Genomic DNA, 18,259 nt, shown 5'->3' with positions numbered 1-18,259 from the left:
GAGTCTGCACATATCGAGAGCCACACACACATGTGTAATGTCTCGCTCTCACGACGCGTGGCGCGACGATCACACCCGACCCCGGAGTCCCAAACACGTGCCCTATACTCGGCCTGCGTGCCCCCAGCCTGCGCATGGATACACTACTTGACTAGTTCCCAACGCACTGCGCAGTGCGCGGCGGCGCGGTGCGTTGGCGGGTTCCCTCCGCAGGGGCCTGCAGCTGCGATCTCTCGGCCGCTCAGATGACCCACATGGCACTCGTGGGGCGAGTGGAGACGGGCGGCGCCCCGTCCTTGCCGCAGGAGTTTCGAAGGCACATGCTGTTCTCCTCCTCGCCAGCCGCCCCCTCAGGCGGATCCTCGCCCGCGATCCACGCCACGCCCTTGCGTCGCGGAGCTGCGGCTGGCGACTTGCTCGCCGGCGGCTCGGCAGCGGGGGCGCGAGCGTCCTCTTCCTCCTCCTCCTCCGGCAGCTCCTCGCCCACCACCCACATCACCGACTTGCGAACTGGAGCCCTCCGCGGCAGGACGTCGACCGCCGGACGCTCGGCCGGAGAGGCCTCGTGCCCTGGCGGCGGCAGCAAGGGCGGGGCTTCCCGCCGACCGCTCGCCGTGCCGCCCGCGACGAGGCTGCCGCCTCCCTCCGCCTCGTCCTCCACCGACCCCACCGCTGGCCTCGACCACTCCTCCTCCGCCTCCTCGCGGGACTCCTCCTCGCGCCCCGCGCCGCCGCCGCCGCCACCGTGCTCCGCCGCCTGCGACAGGCTGCTGCTCGGCGGCGGCTGCGGCGGAGCGCATGGCGCGGGCGCGGACGAGGGGGCCGCCGCCGCGGAGTCCGGCGGTTTCGTCATTTCGGCGGACCCCCGGGGGGGGGGGGAGGTGGTCGCGGCTAGCGCCGCTGCCGCCGCCGCCAAGGCTGCCGCCGCCAGCTCGGCCGGGCGCGGTGCGTTGGCGGGCGGAGCTGGCGGCGGAGGCGCGGCAGCCGGGGGCGGCGGCACCGGGGTCGGCGGCGGGAGGGAGCTGCCGGCGCGGATGATCCGGATCAGCTCCTCGTCGAGCGGCGCGTTCCGGTGCGCCGCCGCGAGGAGCCACGGCAGCAGCAGCTCGACCGAGCCGGCCGAGGCGCCGAAGCCGCGGAGCGAGGCGGCGGCCGAGGCGGCGGAGACGGGTGCGCCGCGCGGAGCGAGTGCGCGGTGGAGCGGTGCGAGGAAGAGGGAGAGGAGCGAGCGGGCGGCCTCCGACAGCGCGTCTCCGTCGGCCGGCGGGACTGTGACCGGAGGCGGAGCAGCTGCTGCCGCCGAGAGGGCGGCTTGCGGCGGCGCCCTGTCGGCCGGTGCGGGCGGCTGCGAGGGCTCGCTGCCGTGCGGCTTGCTCTGCCCGGGGCCGGGCGTTTTGCGTGGTGCTCCCGCGCCTGTCTCTCGGCGCTCGCCCGCCGCCGCGCCAGAGCCGCGCCGCCGCTCGTCTGGCTGCGGCGGAGACGCCCAGCTAAAGAGCTCCGCCGTGGTGGCCACCGGTGCCGCCTTTGGTACGCCGGCGGCGCGCACCGCCTGCTCGTAGGCGGCCTTGGCCGTCGCCACCGCCGTCGCCCCGGCGGGCTTGGCGGCGCGCTCGACCGCCCTCTCGTACGCGCGCGCCAGCTGCGGCGTCCTCCCTCCGCTCGGGGAGGGGGCGGAGGACTGCTGGACCGCCCGCTCGTACGCGGCGGTGAGGGGGGACTTGGACGGGGTCGAGGAGCGCGTCCCGTTCGCCAGCGCCGCCTTTTGGTACGCGCGCGCCACCGACGCCACCGACGCCACCTTGGCCACACTCGGCAGCGAGCGGCGCCCAGCGGCGGGCGGCTTGCCGGCGGCCTCGCCTGGCGCCGCCCCCTCCCAAGAGAAGAGGTTGGCCGGCTGCGAGGAAGGGAGGGTCGCCCCCGCCGCCACCGCGGGCGGGGCCACGCGCGCCGGAAGACCCTCCCGGGGCGGAGGGGTGCCGCTCGCCGCCGCCGCCCCCTCCCAAGAGAAGAGGTTGGCGGGCTGAGACGAGCCGGCAGGAGCGCCCGCCGCCACCAGCTCGGCCGGCGCCTCTTGCGCCTCGGCCGCCGTCGGGAGGCACTCGCTCTCCAGACCACACTCGCAGCTCGCCTCGCCCGGCTCCGGCACGTCTTCCAATGCGCGCTCCGCCTCCGCCTCTTCCTCTCTGCCTCCTCCCAGATCGCCCTCCTGCGCCTCCTGCGCCGGCTCCGCCGCCACCGCCTTTGGCGCCTCTGCCTCAGCCTCGGCCGGCGGCGGTGCGCTCGCGTCGAGCGCCTCCGCCTCAGGAGCAGGATGCGCGGCCAGCTCATCCACTGCCGGCGACGGCAGCCGGGCGGCCGCCACGGCGCCAGGATCCGGCTCGCACCACAAGGAGCCGAGCGTTCCGTTCGGGTCGAAGGAGTCCTGAGGGCGGCTGCGCCTGGCCGACGGACGGAGCTTGTCCCTGGCAGGGGCCTTGGCCTGACGGTAGGTGTTGTTCACTGCGAATGACATTGGGACCGCCGATCACTCAAATGGCCGCCCTGCCGCGCAAAAGAATTTGCCGCGGGGATTTTACAACGTCCCTCGCACAAGAAATCGAGATGGGAAGGGGAGGGCGGAAGAGTAAAGCTGCTGGAGATGCCTTTCGGGGCCCAGAGATAAAAACTTCTGATGCCATGCATGCGTGACCTAGTAGTGTCCCGAGCTATGGGCGTGTCCACACGTTGGAGCCAGGTGTAGTGTGGACGCGAGAATAGCTCCGCCATTCATGGAGGCAACCGATGCGAGTCGACTGGTGTGTGTGTGTCGTCGAGTCGTCGTGGTTTTTCGTATCAAGAATACTCACTCACTCACACGTCGAACCCTCCCTCTCTTCACGTCGCGCGCGCGTGAACAGGGCGCCGCTAGGGGGTTCTCACGAGCTGCGAGGCGGCGCGCCCAGCCAGGACCGTGTGGCGGCCAGGACGAGTGTGTGTGCGAGGCTGCGAGCCCGAGCGGTCCTCGCTCAAAACATAGTTAGTGGCTGTAGGTAATGCTGGCACGGTCTTTTGTGACATGAATTGTGAAAACGCGAACGTGTCCAGTAAAAGGGAACCAATAAACGAAAAAGCCGTCTCTTGGATGTTTGCACACGGGCTGTGTCTTTCGTCCCGCCACCCGCGTGCGGTGTGTGCGCACTCTCCCCAACGCCCAAGGTACATAAACTGGCTACGTAGCGCCAGGGGTCCGGAGTTGTCAGGCGAGCAACGACCGGAACGCGGAGGCGCCCTTCCAGAGTCCATGAAGCATATGAGATCGAAGACATAACGTCTTCTCTCCAGCTGAGAGAGGTGAGAGAAGCCGTCCGCGTCCTCACCACACGAAGCATGAAGACGAATTGAGGGTCGGGGTAGTCTCACCGACACACAGGGGTGGTCTGGGGTCTGGGCACGCGCGTATGATTGTGTGTAGTGCCAAGACGTCAACGGCAGAAACTTAAGGGGAGGAAGTAAATACCAACGCCCCGCCCATGCCTCACGCCTTGCCCTGAGGCCTGGGCGCAATCGCGCTTGCTCGAAAGCCCGGCGCCGCCAGCATCGCCTCCAGCGTCCGATTGGTCACCGCGTACTTGCACTGCCTCGCGAAGCATCCGGCGTCGTTCATCGCGCAGCGAGGTTTCCCGCCGTTTGCCGCGACGCACGACGGGGTTCCTTCTTCTGTAGTGGGCCAGCATCGCGGGGTGTGGGCTTGGATTGTCATAGAGCTGCGCCTCCGGGCTCGTGCAGTCGCCCAGCGCAGCCGGGCAGCAAATTCTCGGGGGACGGGCAGCACGCCCAGCCAGACGACGGGTCCTCGGCAAAGTCGGCCCTCGTCTGGCAGAGGCCCGCCTCCGTTTGCCACCGGTTGGAGGGGTTAAGGCGAGCCGCCGTCTGTTGGGTTCGAAGAAACTCGTCGCCTTTTTGCGGCAGAAAGTTGTAGAGCGGGTTGGGACTGGCGAGGATGCGGTCCGGGTTGGAGTCGAACGCACCGCGCACGAGGTATCGCACGATAGACTCTCGCGGCTCCAAGAGCGACCTCGCACGGCTCGTGAGTACCTCGTGGAGCGCATTTACTGCGGTTTGCCACGACCATTCGCCACATTGGAAGGAACGAGCGGCTCACGAGGTGGAGCGTGTCGGGCGTGCGCTTGTTCCTCGCAAGCGTCTCCTTCGAGACCCGTTGGGTGGAAAACAGCCGCCACTCGCCGTTGATCTCGCGCCACGCAAAGGCCACGCCGTGCTCCACCTCGCCGTCGTCGCTGTAGAGCCGTGTGTCGAGCAAAAACGGTCGCAGGCTCTGCTTGAAGGCCAGGTCCTTCCGCACTATGAGGATGCTTGGGAAGGATACCGCGTGCGCGGCCTCGTACTCGGAGAGAATGCGGAGCAACAGGAACATGTTGTCGAACTGCGTTCGCCGGCTCGAGTGAGTGAAGCTCACGATGCGGCCGGTCACACGGCCGCGAAGCGCTCGCCGACGGCTCTTCGTACACAGTGAGGAAGACGCTCGAGTTGGTCGGCTGCACGATGTGCCGCTCGATGCTGAGGGCGCACTCCACGCCATCGGCCTCCGAGCCGCGGATGTCGCCCTGGAGGAGGACCGCAAGCGCCGCGCCCACCGGCGGCCGTGTATGCACGGTGGTGTACTCGCGCCCTTCACAACTGCAGTTGCCCGTGCTAAATCCGGGCTGCCCGCACAGTGAACCGTGCTGGAACCGCAGCGAAACGTCCCTCGACATTTTGCGACCCACATGCTGTTGCTCCCAGGTCCACATCCGAAGCTGCGCCCGAGCACGCATGGCGCAATGCTCGCCTGTCTGACCAGCCCACACTGAGAGGCGCGTCTGAGCAAGGACGTCGGCGATGGCTGCATAGGTGGGCGTCCATGCGATTGTCGGATTGGGCCTCAAACTTTAAGAATTTTACAAGCGAACTCCCTCGCACGACACTGGGCACGGGACTTGGCGCGCACTGGCACTAACACAGGAACTTAGAACTCCGTGCAACGACAACGTGGGGCCCGGTGACCGGCACACAGTCTGGACAGGCACGAAGCACTTTAGCGCCGCTGCTGCCTTTTCGAAAGAAGGTGGGCGGAGGTGCTCTAATTCATACGGCTTTTTCACTTAGCTCATGTGTGCCCGTGGCTGTGCATTTGAGAACGCCTTTGTGCTTTGAGTTTGACATTTATTTGGTGGCTCTCGCTCTGTCTTCCCCGTGTTGCCGTGAGGTCACCGTCCGTGCGGCAGCTCAAGCTGGTTGGTTAGGAGCTGGAGGTCCATTCCTAGCTATTTGAAATGTTCGACTCAACGGAGGTAGTACCATGTGCTAGCGTGCGTGTGAATCTCCGCACTCGATGCCGGTGATTTCGATATGCGCGCCCGGATGAAGCTTTGTAACTCGTATCGTCAGCGGCAGCTCGAAGCGGTCGTGCACAAAGTGTTGGGTTCTCAGGCCCTCGTGGGTACTGGGTTGGTGGGTGCTCAGCGGCATGCCATTGACTTCAATGGTTCCGGATTCGGACTCGCTCGAATGCACCACCAACCCGATACGAGCGCGGGTGTATGAGCTTTGCCCTCGCAAAGGGCAGTCGAGGGTTACGGCGGCGTATTCCTTGTTTGAGTGCACCGTCATCTTATCCTTTCGGCCCCAAACGCTGCCATATTCGAATCCTGACGTGTTTACGATGAGCTCGTCTAGCTGTGCGCAATGCCGGTAGTATTTTTCGCGGCCATCGCGGCTGTTTGCCTGTCTCATCGTCTTGCATGCATTTTTGTTGGCCTGGTACGTCTGTTCCGCGGCTTGGCCCCAATGGCCGATGCACATCTTCCCGCCCCCCACTTTACTGGTGGGAAATCGTGAGCCCAGCATCTTGTCAGTGCGAACAATCTCGTGGATGTGGCTTTCCAGGGCAGCAGCAACAAAGTTGGCGTACTCGCTCGACCCATGCTGCATTTCATTCCTACGGGGAGAATCTCGGCATTTCGTCACCGCATTTCTATCTTCCTGGGTGCTTTCTGCAGCACCACGAAGGCACGCTTCTGTGGTCGAGTCAGGGTGAACTCGCAGGACGTTGGCAAACATGTTGCCGGCGGTAAACGGCGGGATTTGAAGTCGCCACATCGGGCCGGTCAGTGTTGCCAGGTCCAACACGGAAAACGCGGAGTCCCTTGCGGGTTTTGCCCTGATCGTTGAGGAGGGTGCCGCTCCTGGTGTCCAGGGCATTAGCCACGACCAGAGGTCAAGAATCACGATGTGGCCCGAAAAGTTCCGGGCGATGTCGTAGAAGCGGCGCAAGTGATCCACGTTGTCTTCGTTGATGCGGTATTCAGAAACGATGATGTCGGCGGGCGCCGTAAGGCCGCACAACAGGTGCGCGCCGACACCCGTGCCACCAACACCAAAGTTTCGGACGGAAGCGTTCGGGAGCAGTTTGGCTAGCTGCTCGACATAACCAGTTCCCGACGTAATGGAACCCCCATACGCATGAATCGTCAATTTCAAATTCGAGAGAGGCATCGGCGGCGGCGAAGCTTGTCCCGTCGATGCCAAAAGGGTGGGGTGGTAGGCCAGGTACAAGTACAACTTTTATAAATATTACCGCTGAAACGTTTTTGACGCCTCGTAAAAGTTCCGAAATCACTACAACTCCCAGTTTCGCCCTTTCGCCGTAAAAGTGCCATTTCACATATGAAAATTCTAATTTTCGCGGCCGCTGGCGCGGCCGTAAAAGAAAAAGTTCTTTTTGAGGGGACAGTTTTAGGCGGTATAATATTTAAAAGTTGTACTTGTAGATCGGCCGATTGCCCCATACTGCCGCGAATGCGTCCGCCTTGCTAGGCGGCGGCATGACGAGTAGCAAGTCGCCCTCCTTCATGTGCATGAGCTGCTCCTTCGTAGGGTGCTCTACCCATTCGAGCTGCGCCACCGTGATCGTCCCGTCGGCGATCCTCGGGTCCGATGCCGCAAATTTCCACCGGAAGCTCGCTCGACTCAGGCACGTGCTGCCAGCGTAGGTCTGTCCCGGGACTAGAGCTACCTCTGCGCCCCGGAAGCCTGTCTCCGCTAGCAACGCGATCACCGCCTTCAAGCTGAGGCTCACCTGTGACCCTGTCTTGAACGTCCACGGGCCCACCGCCACGTCGTCAGGAATTTGCGTGAGCTGCGCCTCGATCTCCTCTCGACGCACGGGCTGCGCTTTTCTGAGCAGCAGGCTTTTATAACCATGCTTCGATGCTTGGCCATGTATTCCCGCGTAAGCGTCCTGCATGCTTTAGTTAGCGTCCGCGTCTCGATAACCTGGTAGCCCATCCTGTCCATCATGCGTAGCACGGCTCTCACTGAGTTGAGAGCGCTCTGCGGACGGGGGGGGGAGGAATAGCCCGGGCGTCAGCCGGGCGTTTCCGTTGGATGAGTGAGGCTGAGGGTGGCGGCGGGCTGAGGAGTAGTTAGTAGTTTGTTATTCAGCGCTACCCGCGCGGCTACTCGGCGGAGGCGGACTGTGACGCTAGGGCTCTATGCAGACTCCACTGGTCCGGGAAAGCAACCAACGACGCTATCTGTTCACGGTCAAATGTGACAGGTACCCCTTCAGTACCTTAGGTGTGAATTACACCAAGTAACTGGTATAAAGTACAACAAAGCACAACAAAAGGCGGACTCCGAGCGCACAAAACCGGGACAAAACAAGAAAGCCAAGCGATGGTACACCTTCCCGAATGAAGAGAGGTAGCAACACATAAGGGCAGATGAAGACCGTGACACAAAACACAAAGCACATCTGTGGTGTGTGGGTGGGGATGTGAGGCGTTAGAGTGGACGTGCGGCCGCTCTCGCTGCCAACTCTGGAGCTGAGCTGATGCTGTGACGCACCTGTGTGCTTTTTCGAGAACCGCTGTGGTGTCGTGTGTGGAGAACCGCTGTAGAGAACCGCCTTGTTCCCTTGTGTACGTTGTACCATAGGCACTACAGCAACGACGACACCCCACAACAAAGTACGAAAGTATAAACAGGGCGGACAGGCGCGTATGTGTTCCATAGTTCCCGTCTTTGCGCCCTCTCCGTGCGCGCCCCTCTAGCCACGGGCGGGCGGCGGTGGCAGCGGCTCGCTCAGGCTGGTAAGGAGGCGCGGAGGCATAGCCTCCTCCGCCTCCTGCTCGTCGAGCAGCGAGGAGGAGTGCGAGCGGGCCGGAGGAGGCTCCGCGCTCGCCTCGCTTGCCGCACGGCGCGCCTCCCACTCCTCGACGCGCCGCAGCGTCGCAACCTCGTCCGCGAGGTCCGCCGCCGACGGGAGCCTCCCCTCGTCGCGGCCGCCCCTTCCGCCGCCTCCCTCCTCCCCGCCGCTCGCCGCGGCCGCCCTCAACGCCTCTCGCTCCTGCGGTGCCCAGAAGGAGGGTGGTCATGGGGTCGGGCCGGGGCGGGCCGGCTGTGGGGTGGGCGGGCACGCCTCGGCGACGGAGAGCGCGAGTTCCAGCAGCTGACGCGCCTGAGGGACGCGCCGCAGGGACGTGTTGTGGACGCCTCCCCGCCCAGCCGAGAGCCCCCGCCGCAGGCACCAGGCCCGTCTCGCCAAGCAGGGCTGCGCCTCGGCGGCACCTCGGCGGCACCTCGGCGGCATCTCGGCGGCATCTCGGCTACATCTCGCCCAGCCCGTCTCGCCGAGCAGGGCTGCCTCGCGCGACGCGCGGTGGCTGCAGCGCAGCGCGCGGCCGAGCTGACCCGCCGCGTGCCAGTGCGCTCCCAGCTGCGCCAGCGCCGTCGTCGCCTCGTACGTCGGCGCGCCGCCACGCCGGCCGTCGGGCGCGGCGGCGCCGGGCGGCGCCAAGCGGCGCGCGCGCTCGGCCTGGCGCTCGAGGTGCGAGGCGACGGCGGTGTGGAGGCGGGCGCGCTGGCTGAAGGGGAGCATGCCGTGCACTCCCTCGCGCACGAGCTGAGAGACGAACACGTAGTCGCAGTCTGGCACCTCCTGCGGGGCACGGCGCGGCAAGTCGGGGGGGGCGGGGGCGGCGCCGCGGGCGGCGCGAGCCGCTGGCGCGTCGCTCCTCCGCCGCGGCCACCGAAGAGCTCGCCGAGGAGGAGGCGGAGGAGCGTCGGCCGCGCGCCTATCCCCTCGGGCAGCCTCGCGTCATCTCGCCGGTCTCCGAGGCGGGCGAGCGGCGGCGCGAGCGGCGGCCGCCTCCGCCTCCGGCCTCGCGAGCAAGCCGCAGGGTCGGAGCAGGTGGTGCGAGACGAGGCGCTCGCAGATGGCGCGCAGCTGCGCCACCAGCGGCGGCGTCGCTGAGCGGCGGCCGCTCTCTCCCGAGCCGGCGCGGGTCGAGCGGCGGCGGGTGGTGATGGTCGAGGCTGCTGCGGCGGCCCCGGCGGGCGGGAGGGCGGGGTGGATGGCGGCGAGGGTCGAGAGGGCGAAGGAGTGGCCGATGACGGACGCGACTTTGAGGGCGAGCAGCTCGTCGGGGCGGAGCGTGTCGACCCGCGCCATCACCATCGCGTGCACCGAGTCGGGCAAGTCCAGGACGAGCACCGGCCCCGCGCCTATGGGACATGTCAGAGAAGTGTCGTGGACATGTCCAGGACAGGTCCACGACGAGCACCGGCCCCGCGCCCAACCCGCCCCCGCCCGGGCCGCCCCCGTCCCGCAGGGACTCCTTGTCCCGCAGGGACGGAGGCCGCTCGCGGGGCCGGAGCACGGCGCGGCGAAGCGGGGAGGCGGCGTGCGTGGCGGGGGAGGCGGCGTGCGCGAGCCCTCTCGCGGCGCGCCGCTCCCCTCCTCCCGGCTCCTCCTCCTCCTCCTCCTCCTCCTCCTCCTCCCCCGGCGAGGGGGCGAGGCGAGCGTCGAGCGGCACGCGCTCTTCCCCCGCGACAGCCGCGCCGCCCGCTGCTACGGCGGGGCCCGGCTCGGCGTGGGCCGGATCGAGCTCCACGAGCAGCTGCCCCGAGTGCAGCAGCGCGAAGAGCAGCTCCTGGGCCAAGTACGGGTTGCCGCCCGAGCGCGCGTGCACCGCCGGCAGCAGCGGCGGCGGCAAGTCGTCGACGCAGAGCCAGCGGCGCAGCAGCTCCCCCTCCTGCGCTTCGCTCAGCTCGGCGATCGGCACAGACCTCCACACCGCCGACTCCGGGGCCAAGCCGCCGCCCGCCGCCGCCGCTGCGTACGCGGCACCGGCGGCCTCGGCTCGCGGCGGCGGCGAGCCGAGCAAGGCGGCGGCGGCGTCGGCGACGTCTGGGTGCGCTGCCGCCGGGTTGTGCGCGATGGCGACGAGCAGCGAGTGCGAGCTGGTGGCGAGGAGTGCGCGTAGGAGGGACCACGAGGAGGGGTGCATCCGGTGCGCGTCGTCGATCAGCAGCACGCACGGCCGCTGCACCTGCAGCCGCTCGCCGAGCAGCCGGACGAGCAGCTCCTGCGCGGCTTACCGTGGACGGGTCACGGACGTGTCTCCGGACACGACGAGCGGCCGGACGAGCGGCTCCTGCGTGGCGGCGGCGCGCTCCTCCTGCGAGAGCTCGCGCGTCGCGGCCGACTCGGGCAGCTCGAGCGGCAGCATCGAACCTGACTCACATCCGTACCAGTACTGCCCCGTGAGCAATACTCGGGCAGCTGGTGCGGCAGCATCGAGCCGAGGAGCGGCAGGCGCGAGCGTGCGGCCTCGTCGGCGAGCAGCGCGATCTCCGCCGAGCCGAGGAAGCGGAAGCCTACGGAGGGCGTGGAGAAGGGTGAAGGGGAGGCTGAGCGGAGGCCGGCCGCGCCGAGGGCGCGGAGGCCGCGGTGGCGCCGCCCGCCGCCTCGCGCGAAGGAGGCGGCGGGCTGCAGCTCTGCGCACGTGAGGGTCCTCCTCCCCCCTCCTGCGCCGCCCGCCCCGCCTGCGCCGCCCGCCCCGCTCGGGATCTGCTCCGGGCTGGCAGCCTCCCCGGCGAGGGAGTGGCGCCCGGACGGGTGCGCCGAAGGCGTCGCAGAGCCGTCTCGCGCCGAGGGCGGCGCCGAGCCGCGCGCCGAATCGTTCCGCTCGCTGTCGCCGCCGAAACGAAGCGAGCAGCGGGCAGAGGCGCGCGCCTGCAGGAAAGCTCCGAGAGCGCTCATGCGAGGCTCGGCGGCAGCCAGCGATGCCGCTGGCGGAGGCGTGCGCGCCTCGGACGTGCGCCGCTCGTGCGCCACCTCCGACGGAGTGACGATGCAGAGCGGCGGCGGCGGCGCGGCGCCCGGACCCGGTCCGTCGACCTGCGATGCGCGCTTGAGCTTCGGCGTCGAGATCTCGCGGCGCGGCAGCTCCACGGAGGAGGACCTAGGGTTGGGGTTGGGGTTGGGGTGAGGGTGAGGGTCAGGGTGAGGGGTAGGGGTACGGTGAGGGGTAGGGGTAGGGGTAGGGGTAGGGGTAGCTCGACGGAGGAGGACCTCCGCTCGTCGAGTTTGGGGGCAGAGCCCATCGAGTCAAACACCGACGCGCGGCGCGGCGGCGCGGCCTCGGAGGCGCACGCAGGGCTCTCGCGCCCGCCAACCGAGCGGCGGAGCGACTCGCGCGCCTGTGAGGAGTGCCACGTGGCTCGAGTGAGGGTGAGGGCGAGGGAGCGGGGGTGGGGGAGGGCAGGGAGCGGGGGTGGGGGAGGGCGAGGGAGCGGGCGAGGGTGAGGGCGAGGGAGCGGGGGTGGGGGAGGGCGAGGGAGCGGGGGTGGGTGAGGGACAGGGTCAGGGCCAAAGTCAGGCGCCTCGAGGACATGCATGCAACCCGACGCATCCCCGGCCGCGCCGCCGCCATCCTCGAAGCTTCCTCGGCCACTGCCCAAGCCGCTGCCCCGGGCGGAAGCGGCGCTCTCCCTGCCCACCCCACCCGACGCGAGCCCTGCGGAGGAGGACGTGGTCGCCGCGGCGGCAGAGACGCACGAGGAGGAGGAGAGGCCGCGCTGCAGCTGCAGCCGCGCGATCACTGCCTCCTCGCACGCCTCGGCCTCGGAAGCACGCCGGCCGTCGGCGGGCGGCTGCGGGTGCGGGACGAAGGCGAAGGCGAGGTACTGGTCGATGAGCGCCTGGAGGAGGGACGAGGAGGCGCTGAGATGGGTCCGTTGAAGAAGAAAGAGGGGAGGGGGGGCTGGCCGACGAGCCCTCGACGGCCGCGGCAATCTCTGGTCATCTCTGGGCATCTCTGGCTATAATCTCGGGTGCCTCGAGGTACGGCCGCGGCAAGAGCTGCGGCAGCAGAGCCACCCACACGTCGAACGGGCCGGAGAAGGGCGGGGGGGCGGAACTGGGGCCGCCCTCTCCGCCGTCGGCGCCGCCCGCCGCCCCGCCGCCCGCCCCGCCCGCCCCCGCCCCTCCTCCGAGCGCAGGCCCGCGAGCCGTCTCGACGATGAGCATGGCGCCCGCGGCGCGTGCAACCGCAGCGGCGTGCTGCAGCAGCGCCGTCTTGCCAACGCCCGCGTCTCCCTCGATGAGGACGAGCCCGCCTGGCCCCCCGTCGGCGAGCCTGCTCACAGCTGCGGCCGTGAGGGAGAGCTGTCCTCGCCTCTCTTCGGCTCAGCCGCATGTCGGCGAGCCGGTCGATGGCGTGCGAGAGCAGCGCCTGCTCCTCCTCTCGCCCGACAAGCAGCTCCGGCACCCCTTGGCGCACCTCCCCCTGGCGCGCCTCCCCCGCCTCCACAGGCGCGCCGCAGCTGCCCTCCTCATCCGCCCCGGCCCCGGCCCCGCCCTCCGACGCCGCCCCCGACGCGGCAACGCAAGAAGAGACCGGGTCATGAGACAAGTCGACAAACCCGCGACCATCGCCGCCGCCCTCGCCCGGCGTGCCATCGCTCGGCGTGCGGCGGAGCGCGGCGCCCGAGCCTCCACTCTCCCTCTGGGGCGCCCGAGCCTCCCTCTCTTTCCTGCCTCCGCCGATGGCCTCCGCGGCCCTCGCCGCCGCCGCGGCGAGCGACAACGCAGCCTGTGGCATCGTCAGAGCGCGCCTCCCCCTCGCCGCGCCGGGCTCGCACAGCCCGTAGTGCGTCGCGTCGTGCGTCCCCTTTGGAGTGGCGCTCGGGGTGGCCCTGGGAGAGGCCCTGGGAGAGGCCCTGCCGACGGCGTGCGGGTCCGACGTCGCCTGGGGGGCGCGTCGTGGACGCGTGAGGGACGCGTCCCTGCTGACCGCGCGCGGGGTGCCCGACGGGGGCCTTGCTCAGCACGGGCCGGAGCACGGCTCTGCCCCCCTCCCGAGGCGACGCCTCCCCTCGAGCCGTCGGGGGGGCCGACTGCGAGGACTGCCCGCCGACCAGGGAGGAGAAGCGCGAGTTCGTCCTCAGCTGCAGCGGCGGGCCGCCGCTCGACCGCGCGGGCTCCTCGCCAGAGCCGAGCATGATGCGGTACACGCCTGCGCACGGGCCTCAGAGGTCTCAGAGGTCTGCGGCGCTGCGGCCGGATCCGAGCACGCTGCGGCGCTCGCCGGACGAGCCGAGGGCGAACTGCTCAGCCCTCATCTCGGCCGTCGACTGGCGCAGCAGCTGCGGGCAGGGAGCGAGCCCGCCCGCCACGGGGGCAAACGTCTCGAGCGGCTCCGCGAAGCCCTTTGCATCGAAAGGGCCTGCCGACTCGAAGCGAGCGTCCGGCCGGGCGAGCAGCGCCGCGTCGCGCGTCGCCGCGTCGATCAGGAGGGGCGAGCCTGCGGGGCGTGTCCGCGGCACGTCATGGCCATGCCCGAGCGAGGGGCGTCGGCGAGGGGAGGCGCGCTTCCCTTGCTCGCGGCGTGCGACATCATGCGGGCGGCCGCGTTGACCACCTTGCCGTGCAGGGTGTACTCGGCGCGCAACTCCGAGCCGGCGTACGCGCAGAACATGCGCCCCGTCGTGAGGCCGCTGCTCACCTGGGTTAGGGTTAGGGTTAGGGTTAGGGTTAGGGTTAGGTACATGCGCCCCGTCGTGAGGCCGCTGCTCACCTGTCGCTAACCCTAACCCTAACCCTAACCCTAACCCTAACCCTAACCCTAACCTGTCGTGAGGCTGCGGCTCACCTGTCGCGGCTCCTCGGGCGGACTGGTGGTGGTGAGGTGTGTCTTACCAAGGGTTAGGGTTAGGGTTAGGGTTAGGGTTAGGGTTAGTGAGGTGTGTCTTACCAAGGCCCCGTCGTGGCGGCGCACCCGCAGCCCGGACGCGTGCAGCTCCTCGGCACAGGCGGCGCACAAGGACACGGCGCGCCACGCGTCGTCCTCGGCAGCGAAGCCAGGGACGCCGCCGGCAAGGAGGCAGCGCACGCCCTTGTCGTCGACGATCGTGCGCAGCAGCGCGACCTTGAAGGCGGCGGCGGCGCGCTGCACGGTGAGGAGCGCCTCTTGCGCCGCCTCCGCCGAGCCGATGTCGCACAGGCCTGCGCCGAGCCCTCCCAGCTGCAGGAAGGCGCACGAGACGACGCGGTGCTCCGCGGTGAGCAGGGAGGACTTGAGCCGCAGCAGCTGAGTCGCGCCGCCGCCGCACGTCGCGCCGAGCAGCGTGGTGTCCGCACAGGCCGAGGAGGGGGGGGGCTGAAGGGAGGGGTGCAGCGGCCCCGCCCCCCCGCCAAGCCCCGCCCCGCCAAGCCCCGCCCCCCCGCCTAGCCCCGCCCCCCCGCCAAGCAGCGTCTCCTCCCCGAGCGGCGCGCAAGCTGCCGAGACGCCGCCCGGCTCTCCGCACCTCCCTCCGGCCCCAGCCTCGCCCCTCGCCGCCGCATCGAGCCTCGCCGCCGCCGGGGCGGCCGCGGGGACGGCGCCGGGCAGCCTCAAGACAAACTCCGCGCCAGCCTTGCCCCCCGCCTCCACAGCCTCCGCCTCCTCGCCACCCGCCTCCTTGCCACCCGCGCCGCCGCCCGCAGCGAGCGAGGCGCGTATGCCCGGCCAGCCCATCCCGCGGGGAGACAGCGACTGCACTTGCGCCAACTCGTCGGGCGGCGGCGGCGGCGGCGGCGGCGGCGGCGGCGCTGGCGGCGGCGGCGGGTCCGTCCGCTTTGGCGAGGAGGTTTGCTGCGCCTCGCAGGTCTGGAGTGCGCGCCGCATGACTGCAGGCACGTACTCGGCGAGGCGGGAGCAGTAGGCGGGCAGCCCCCCCTCGGGCGGAGCCTGACGCTCATCCGCTGCTGCGTGAATGATATATATGTATATAGCCCCGGGGGAGAGCAGTGCCCCGGGGGAGAGCAGTGCCCCGGGGGAGAGCAGTGCCCTCCCTCTCGGCGGCAACGCGTCGGAGCTCACCTCGGCCGCATCTCGGCCGCATCTCGGCCGCATCTCGGCTGCATCTCGGCTGCATCTCGGCCGCATCTCGGCTATCTCCGCCTCGTCGGGCAGCAGCTCCGCTCTCTGCGCGCGGTCGGGCATCGCAAGAAGGAGAGCGAGAGCCTGCTGCCTAGCCGCCTCCTCCCCGGGGGGGGGCGCACGGAAGGTGACGCTGCCTCCCGCCTCGTCCCCTCCCCCCGCCGCAGCGCCACACCCTTGCTGCAGAGGCCGCTGCAGAGGCTGCTGCAGAGGCAGTGCGGCGAGCCGGTCGCGGCCGAGCGCGGTGGCGGCAGCAGCGGAGAGGACGACCTCGCCCGCCGAAGCCTGGGGGGGGCGTGGCGTGGACGTGTCGTGGGCGTGTCGTGGGCGTGTCCCGACCGCCCCAGAGGCCGTTGTCCCCTCCCCGGCGCGGCGGATACACATGTGCAGTGCATGTGCATGCGTGCGCATACCTCGTCTGCAGCGCCGCCCATCGTCGAGACTACTTGACCCGAGACGAGGTACTCGAACCTGGGAGAAGGGCACGAGCCGCCGCTCAGTAAGCTGCTCAGTAAGCTGCACCCGCTTCGCCCGAGACGAGGCGCTCGAGCACCCGTCGGCGGAGGGAGGGGCGGCGCCGAGGGTGAAGGCGTCGACGAGGCCGGCGGAGAGGCCAGCGTGCAGGCGCAGAGGGAGGCCCTCCTGCTCCGCGCGGGCTCGACGCGTCGGGGCGAGGCGGGGCAGAGCGCGCGCAGCAGCGGGCGGGCGGGAGGGGCGGGAGAGAGAGGGGCGGGAGAGAGGGGCGGGAGAGAGAGGGGCGGGAGAGAGAGGGGCGAGAGGGGCGAGAGGGGCGTTGCTCCTCCTCTACCACGAAGCCGTCGAGCTCGAGCACCAGCCTGCCCGTTGGGGTGGGTGGGGGGGGGTGGGGGGGAGGAGGCACTGTCAGGGAGGCTGCCCACCAGCCCCTCAGCCGCGCGCTACTGCAGCCGCGAGAGCTACTGCCGCCGCCGCGCTACCGCCGCCGCCGCGCTACTGCCGCCGCCTCGCACAGCAGCGCCACGCCGCCTCGACTGCACAGCCGAGCACAGACGGCTCCGGCTCGGAGGCGTCGCCGCTCGCCTGGCTCCCGGGCCTCAGCGCGGCCGCCAGAGCGTCGCCGTCGAAGAAGGTCTGGGCGCAGCTCCCGCGGCCCGCCCTGCTGCCCCTGCTGCTGCCGCAGGTAGCGCCACCACCGGCCGCCTGGCCGGGAGCAGAGGCGGCCGAGTCGGCACGCCAGGAGGCGATGAAGGCGTCGCCGGCGAACTTCAGGATGTCGCCGCCGTGAGCGACCACGATCTGCGGGGTGCGGTGGGGGTCTGGGTGACACCACCCACTGCAGGGCGGTGGGCGGAGAGGCAAGCGCCGCCTCGATGAGCGAGCGAAAGTAGCGGTTGATGTAGGTCTGCAGCAGCTCGGCACCCTGAGCACCATGCCGCTCGGATAGCAGCTCAGAGAGGCGCGAGAAGCCAGAGATGTCGATGAACGCCAGAGCACCCTCGTAAACCTCAACCTGCGAGGCGGCCGGCGCGGTCGGCGGCAGGTGGCTCTGTGCGCACCTCGCTGGGAACGGCGCACCGATGGACTGCGAAGGCTGGCGGCGTGCCGGCTCGGGTGCTGCAGTCGCCTCACCAGGCACCGCGGCACCAACCGCTCCAGCGCTCGGGTCTCCAAGCTGCTGCTGCTCATTCGTGGAGCATTGAAGATTGAACAACACTAGCGAGCAGCTGGCCGGCGCGGGCGGCGGGGGAAGCATTATTCACATTTAAAAAAATCCGAGAAAAAGAATGTCAGCACGATTCACGCGACAGACACGGCGCGGGCGGCGGCCGTCTGAACACACGTGTCCCTCCATTCACACTCTCCCAGCCAGACTCCCAGTCCTCCCTGGTCTAGTGCCCGTGTTCTCCGCCCGCCGTGCTCAACCCCGCCGTGCGGATTTGGGTCTTCTTCGTCCTTTAGACGTTTCACCTAGAGCAAGCAGGGCGACGCGCCCCCAGAGCGGCCGCACACTGCTCGGTACCCCCCCTGCACATCTAAAGTCATGGATGGCCGACCCCCCCCCCCAGCAGCAGAGCTCTGTCTGGTGCTGGGGGGGTCGGGAACCCCCCCTAGCAGCATGGTCGTGCGGTGTTCTCAGGCCCAGTGAGGTAGTGCATCCGACGGTCCGGATCCTGCTGAACAAGCTCCTCTTGTAGCTCAATCGGTCACACCGCCATCGCCGTCGGTCGGGGAGAGAGAATCCGAAGGCGGAGAGACCCCACGCCACGCGCGCCACGCGCATATCGCGCCCCCCCGCCGCGGCGGCACCCACGGCCCGGCGATGCAATTTTGGTATATCCAGGTACCGTAAGTATAGCTGGCGTTGAAGGCCACGGGCAACGCGAATCACTCTGAGAGAAGCCTTAGGGCGCCATCTGCATCACCATTATGGAGCAGATCGCTGACGGCATCTATCAAAGTGAGGTCGCACACATCTGGGAGAAGCTGGATGACGCGAGCCAACGCCTGCTCCTGCGACGGCCTAGGCTGCTGATTCAAGTCGTTCTGCTTCTGGCCATCAACGAGACAGCCTTCTCCGCCACAGACGCCGCACACCTATAGAGACTCCACTGTCACGACTGAAAGCGGAAAGGAAAAGGCCCAAGAGGAAACTGGCAAGGACTCGCGCCTGGTCCATCACGCGAAAGCCGTGTTGGACCTTGATTACGCCTTGCGCATTACAACCGGGGCAAATCGATACGCGGTCGAGCCCGCACGGAGCGTTTGCCTCCTCCATTATTGCCCGCAACGCTTCGTTTCACTTCAGAAAAAAATAGCAGAAGTCCTCCAAGTCCGTCTCCCTGTCACTGGATGCGCTCCGAGACAAGGGAAAGAACGACGAGAAGGGGGCGACCGCGAGGTGGCATGAAGGTCGCAGCGAGAATCTGCGAGAGACTGCGAAGAGAGATAGGAAGAGGCGGACGCCCAAGGGTGGGCGACGGCTAGCGCATCACACCCCTCTCCTTAAAATCCCTGTGTGGTGACGTATTTGT

At 68.8% G+C, this 18,259-nt stretch overlaps 3 protein-coding genes across 3 annotated transcripts; all 3 read right to left on the bottom strand.

Moving 5' to 3' along the window:
- Positions 1–7,954: 7,954 nt before the first annotated feature.
- EMIHUDRAFT_457775 (hypothetical protein) lies at positions 7,955–12,201 on the bottom strand. Its single transcript, XM_005776749.1, has 12 exons — positions 12,164–12,201; positions 11,710–12,027; positions 11,399–11,526; positions 11,135–11,288; positions 10,771–11,059; positions 10,627–10,701; positions 10,479–10,558; positions 10,315–10,409; positions 9,858–10,110; positions 8,660–8,980; positions 8,462–8,500; positions 7,955–8,389 (listed from the first exon to the last, which is right to left on the bottom strand). Exons 2-12 carry the CDS (start codon positions 11,722–11,724, stop codon positions 8,090–8,092), a joined length of 1,749 nt encoding a protein of 582 aa, XP_005776806.1. The 5' UTR covers positions 11,725–12,027; positions 12,164–12,201; the 3' UTR covers positions 7,955–8,089.
- Positions 12,202–13,365: 1,164 nt separating this feature from the next.
- Positions 13,366–14,843, bottom strand: EMIHUDRAFT_238614 (hypothetical protein; the record flags this gene model as incomplete). Its single annotated transcript, XM_005776748.1, has 3 exons — positions 13,366–13,631; positions 14,138–14,417; positions 14,727–14,843. The coding sequence occupies 3 exons, from the start codon at positions 14,841–14,843 to the stop codon at positions 13,366–13,368; spliced, it is 663 nt and encodes a 220-aa protein (XP_005776805.1).
- A 1,209-nt stretch (positions 14,844–16,052) lies between these two features.
- EMIHUDRAFT_238613 (hypothetical protein) lies at positions 16,053–16,913 on the bottom strand (the record flags this gene model as incomplete). The annotated part of the gene is made up of 4 exons (XM_005776747.1): positions 16,053–16,084; positions 16,265–16,523; positions 16,558–16,737; positions 16,857–16,913. The coding sequence occupies 4 exons, from the start codon at positions 16,911–16,913 to the stop codon at positions 16,053–16,055; spliced, it is 528 nt and encodes a 175-aa protein (XP_005776804.1).
- Between the last annotated feature and the right edge of the window lie 1,346 nt (positions 16,914–18,259).

Source organism: Emiliania huxleyi (assembly GCF_000372725.1).
Source record: "Emiliania huxleyi CCMP1516 unplaced genomic scaffold EMIHUscaffold_273, whole genome shotgun sequence".
In the NCBI taxonomy this organism is placed as follows: domain Eukaryota; phylum Haptophyta; order Isochrysidales; family Noelaerhabdaceae; genus Emiliania; species Emiliania huxleyi.
Note: the sequence above shows the minus strand (reverse complement) of the source record. Positions and strands in the feature narration are given on the sequence as shown.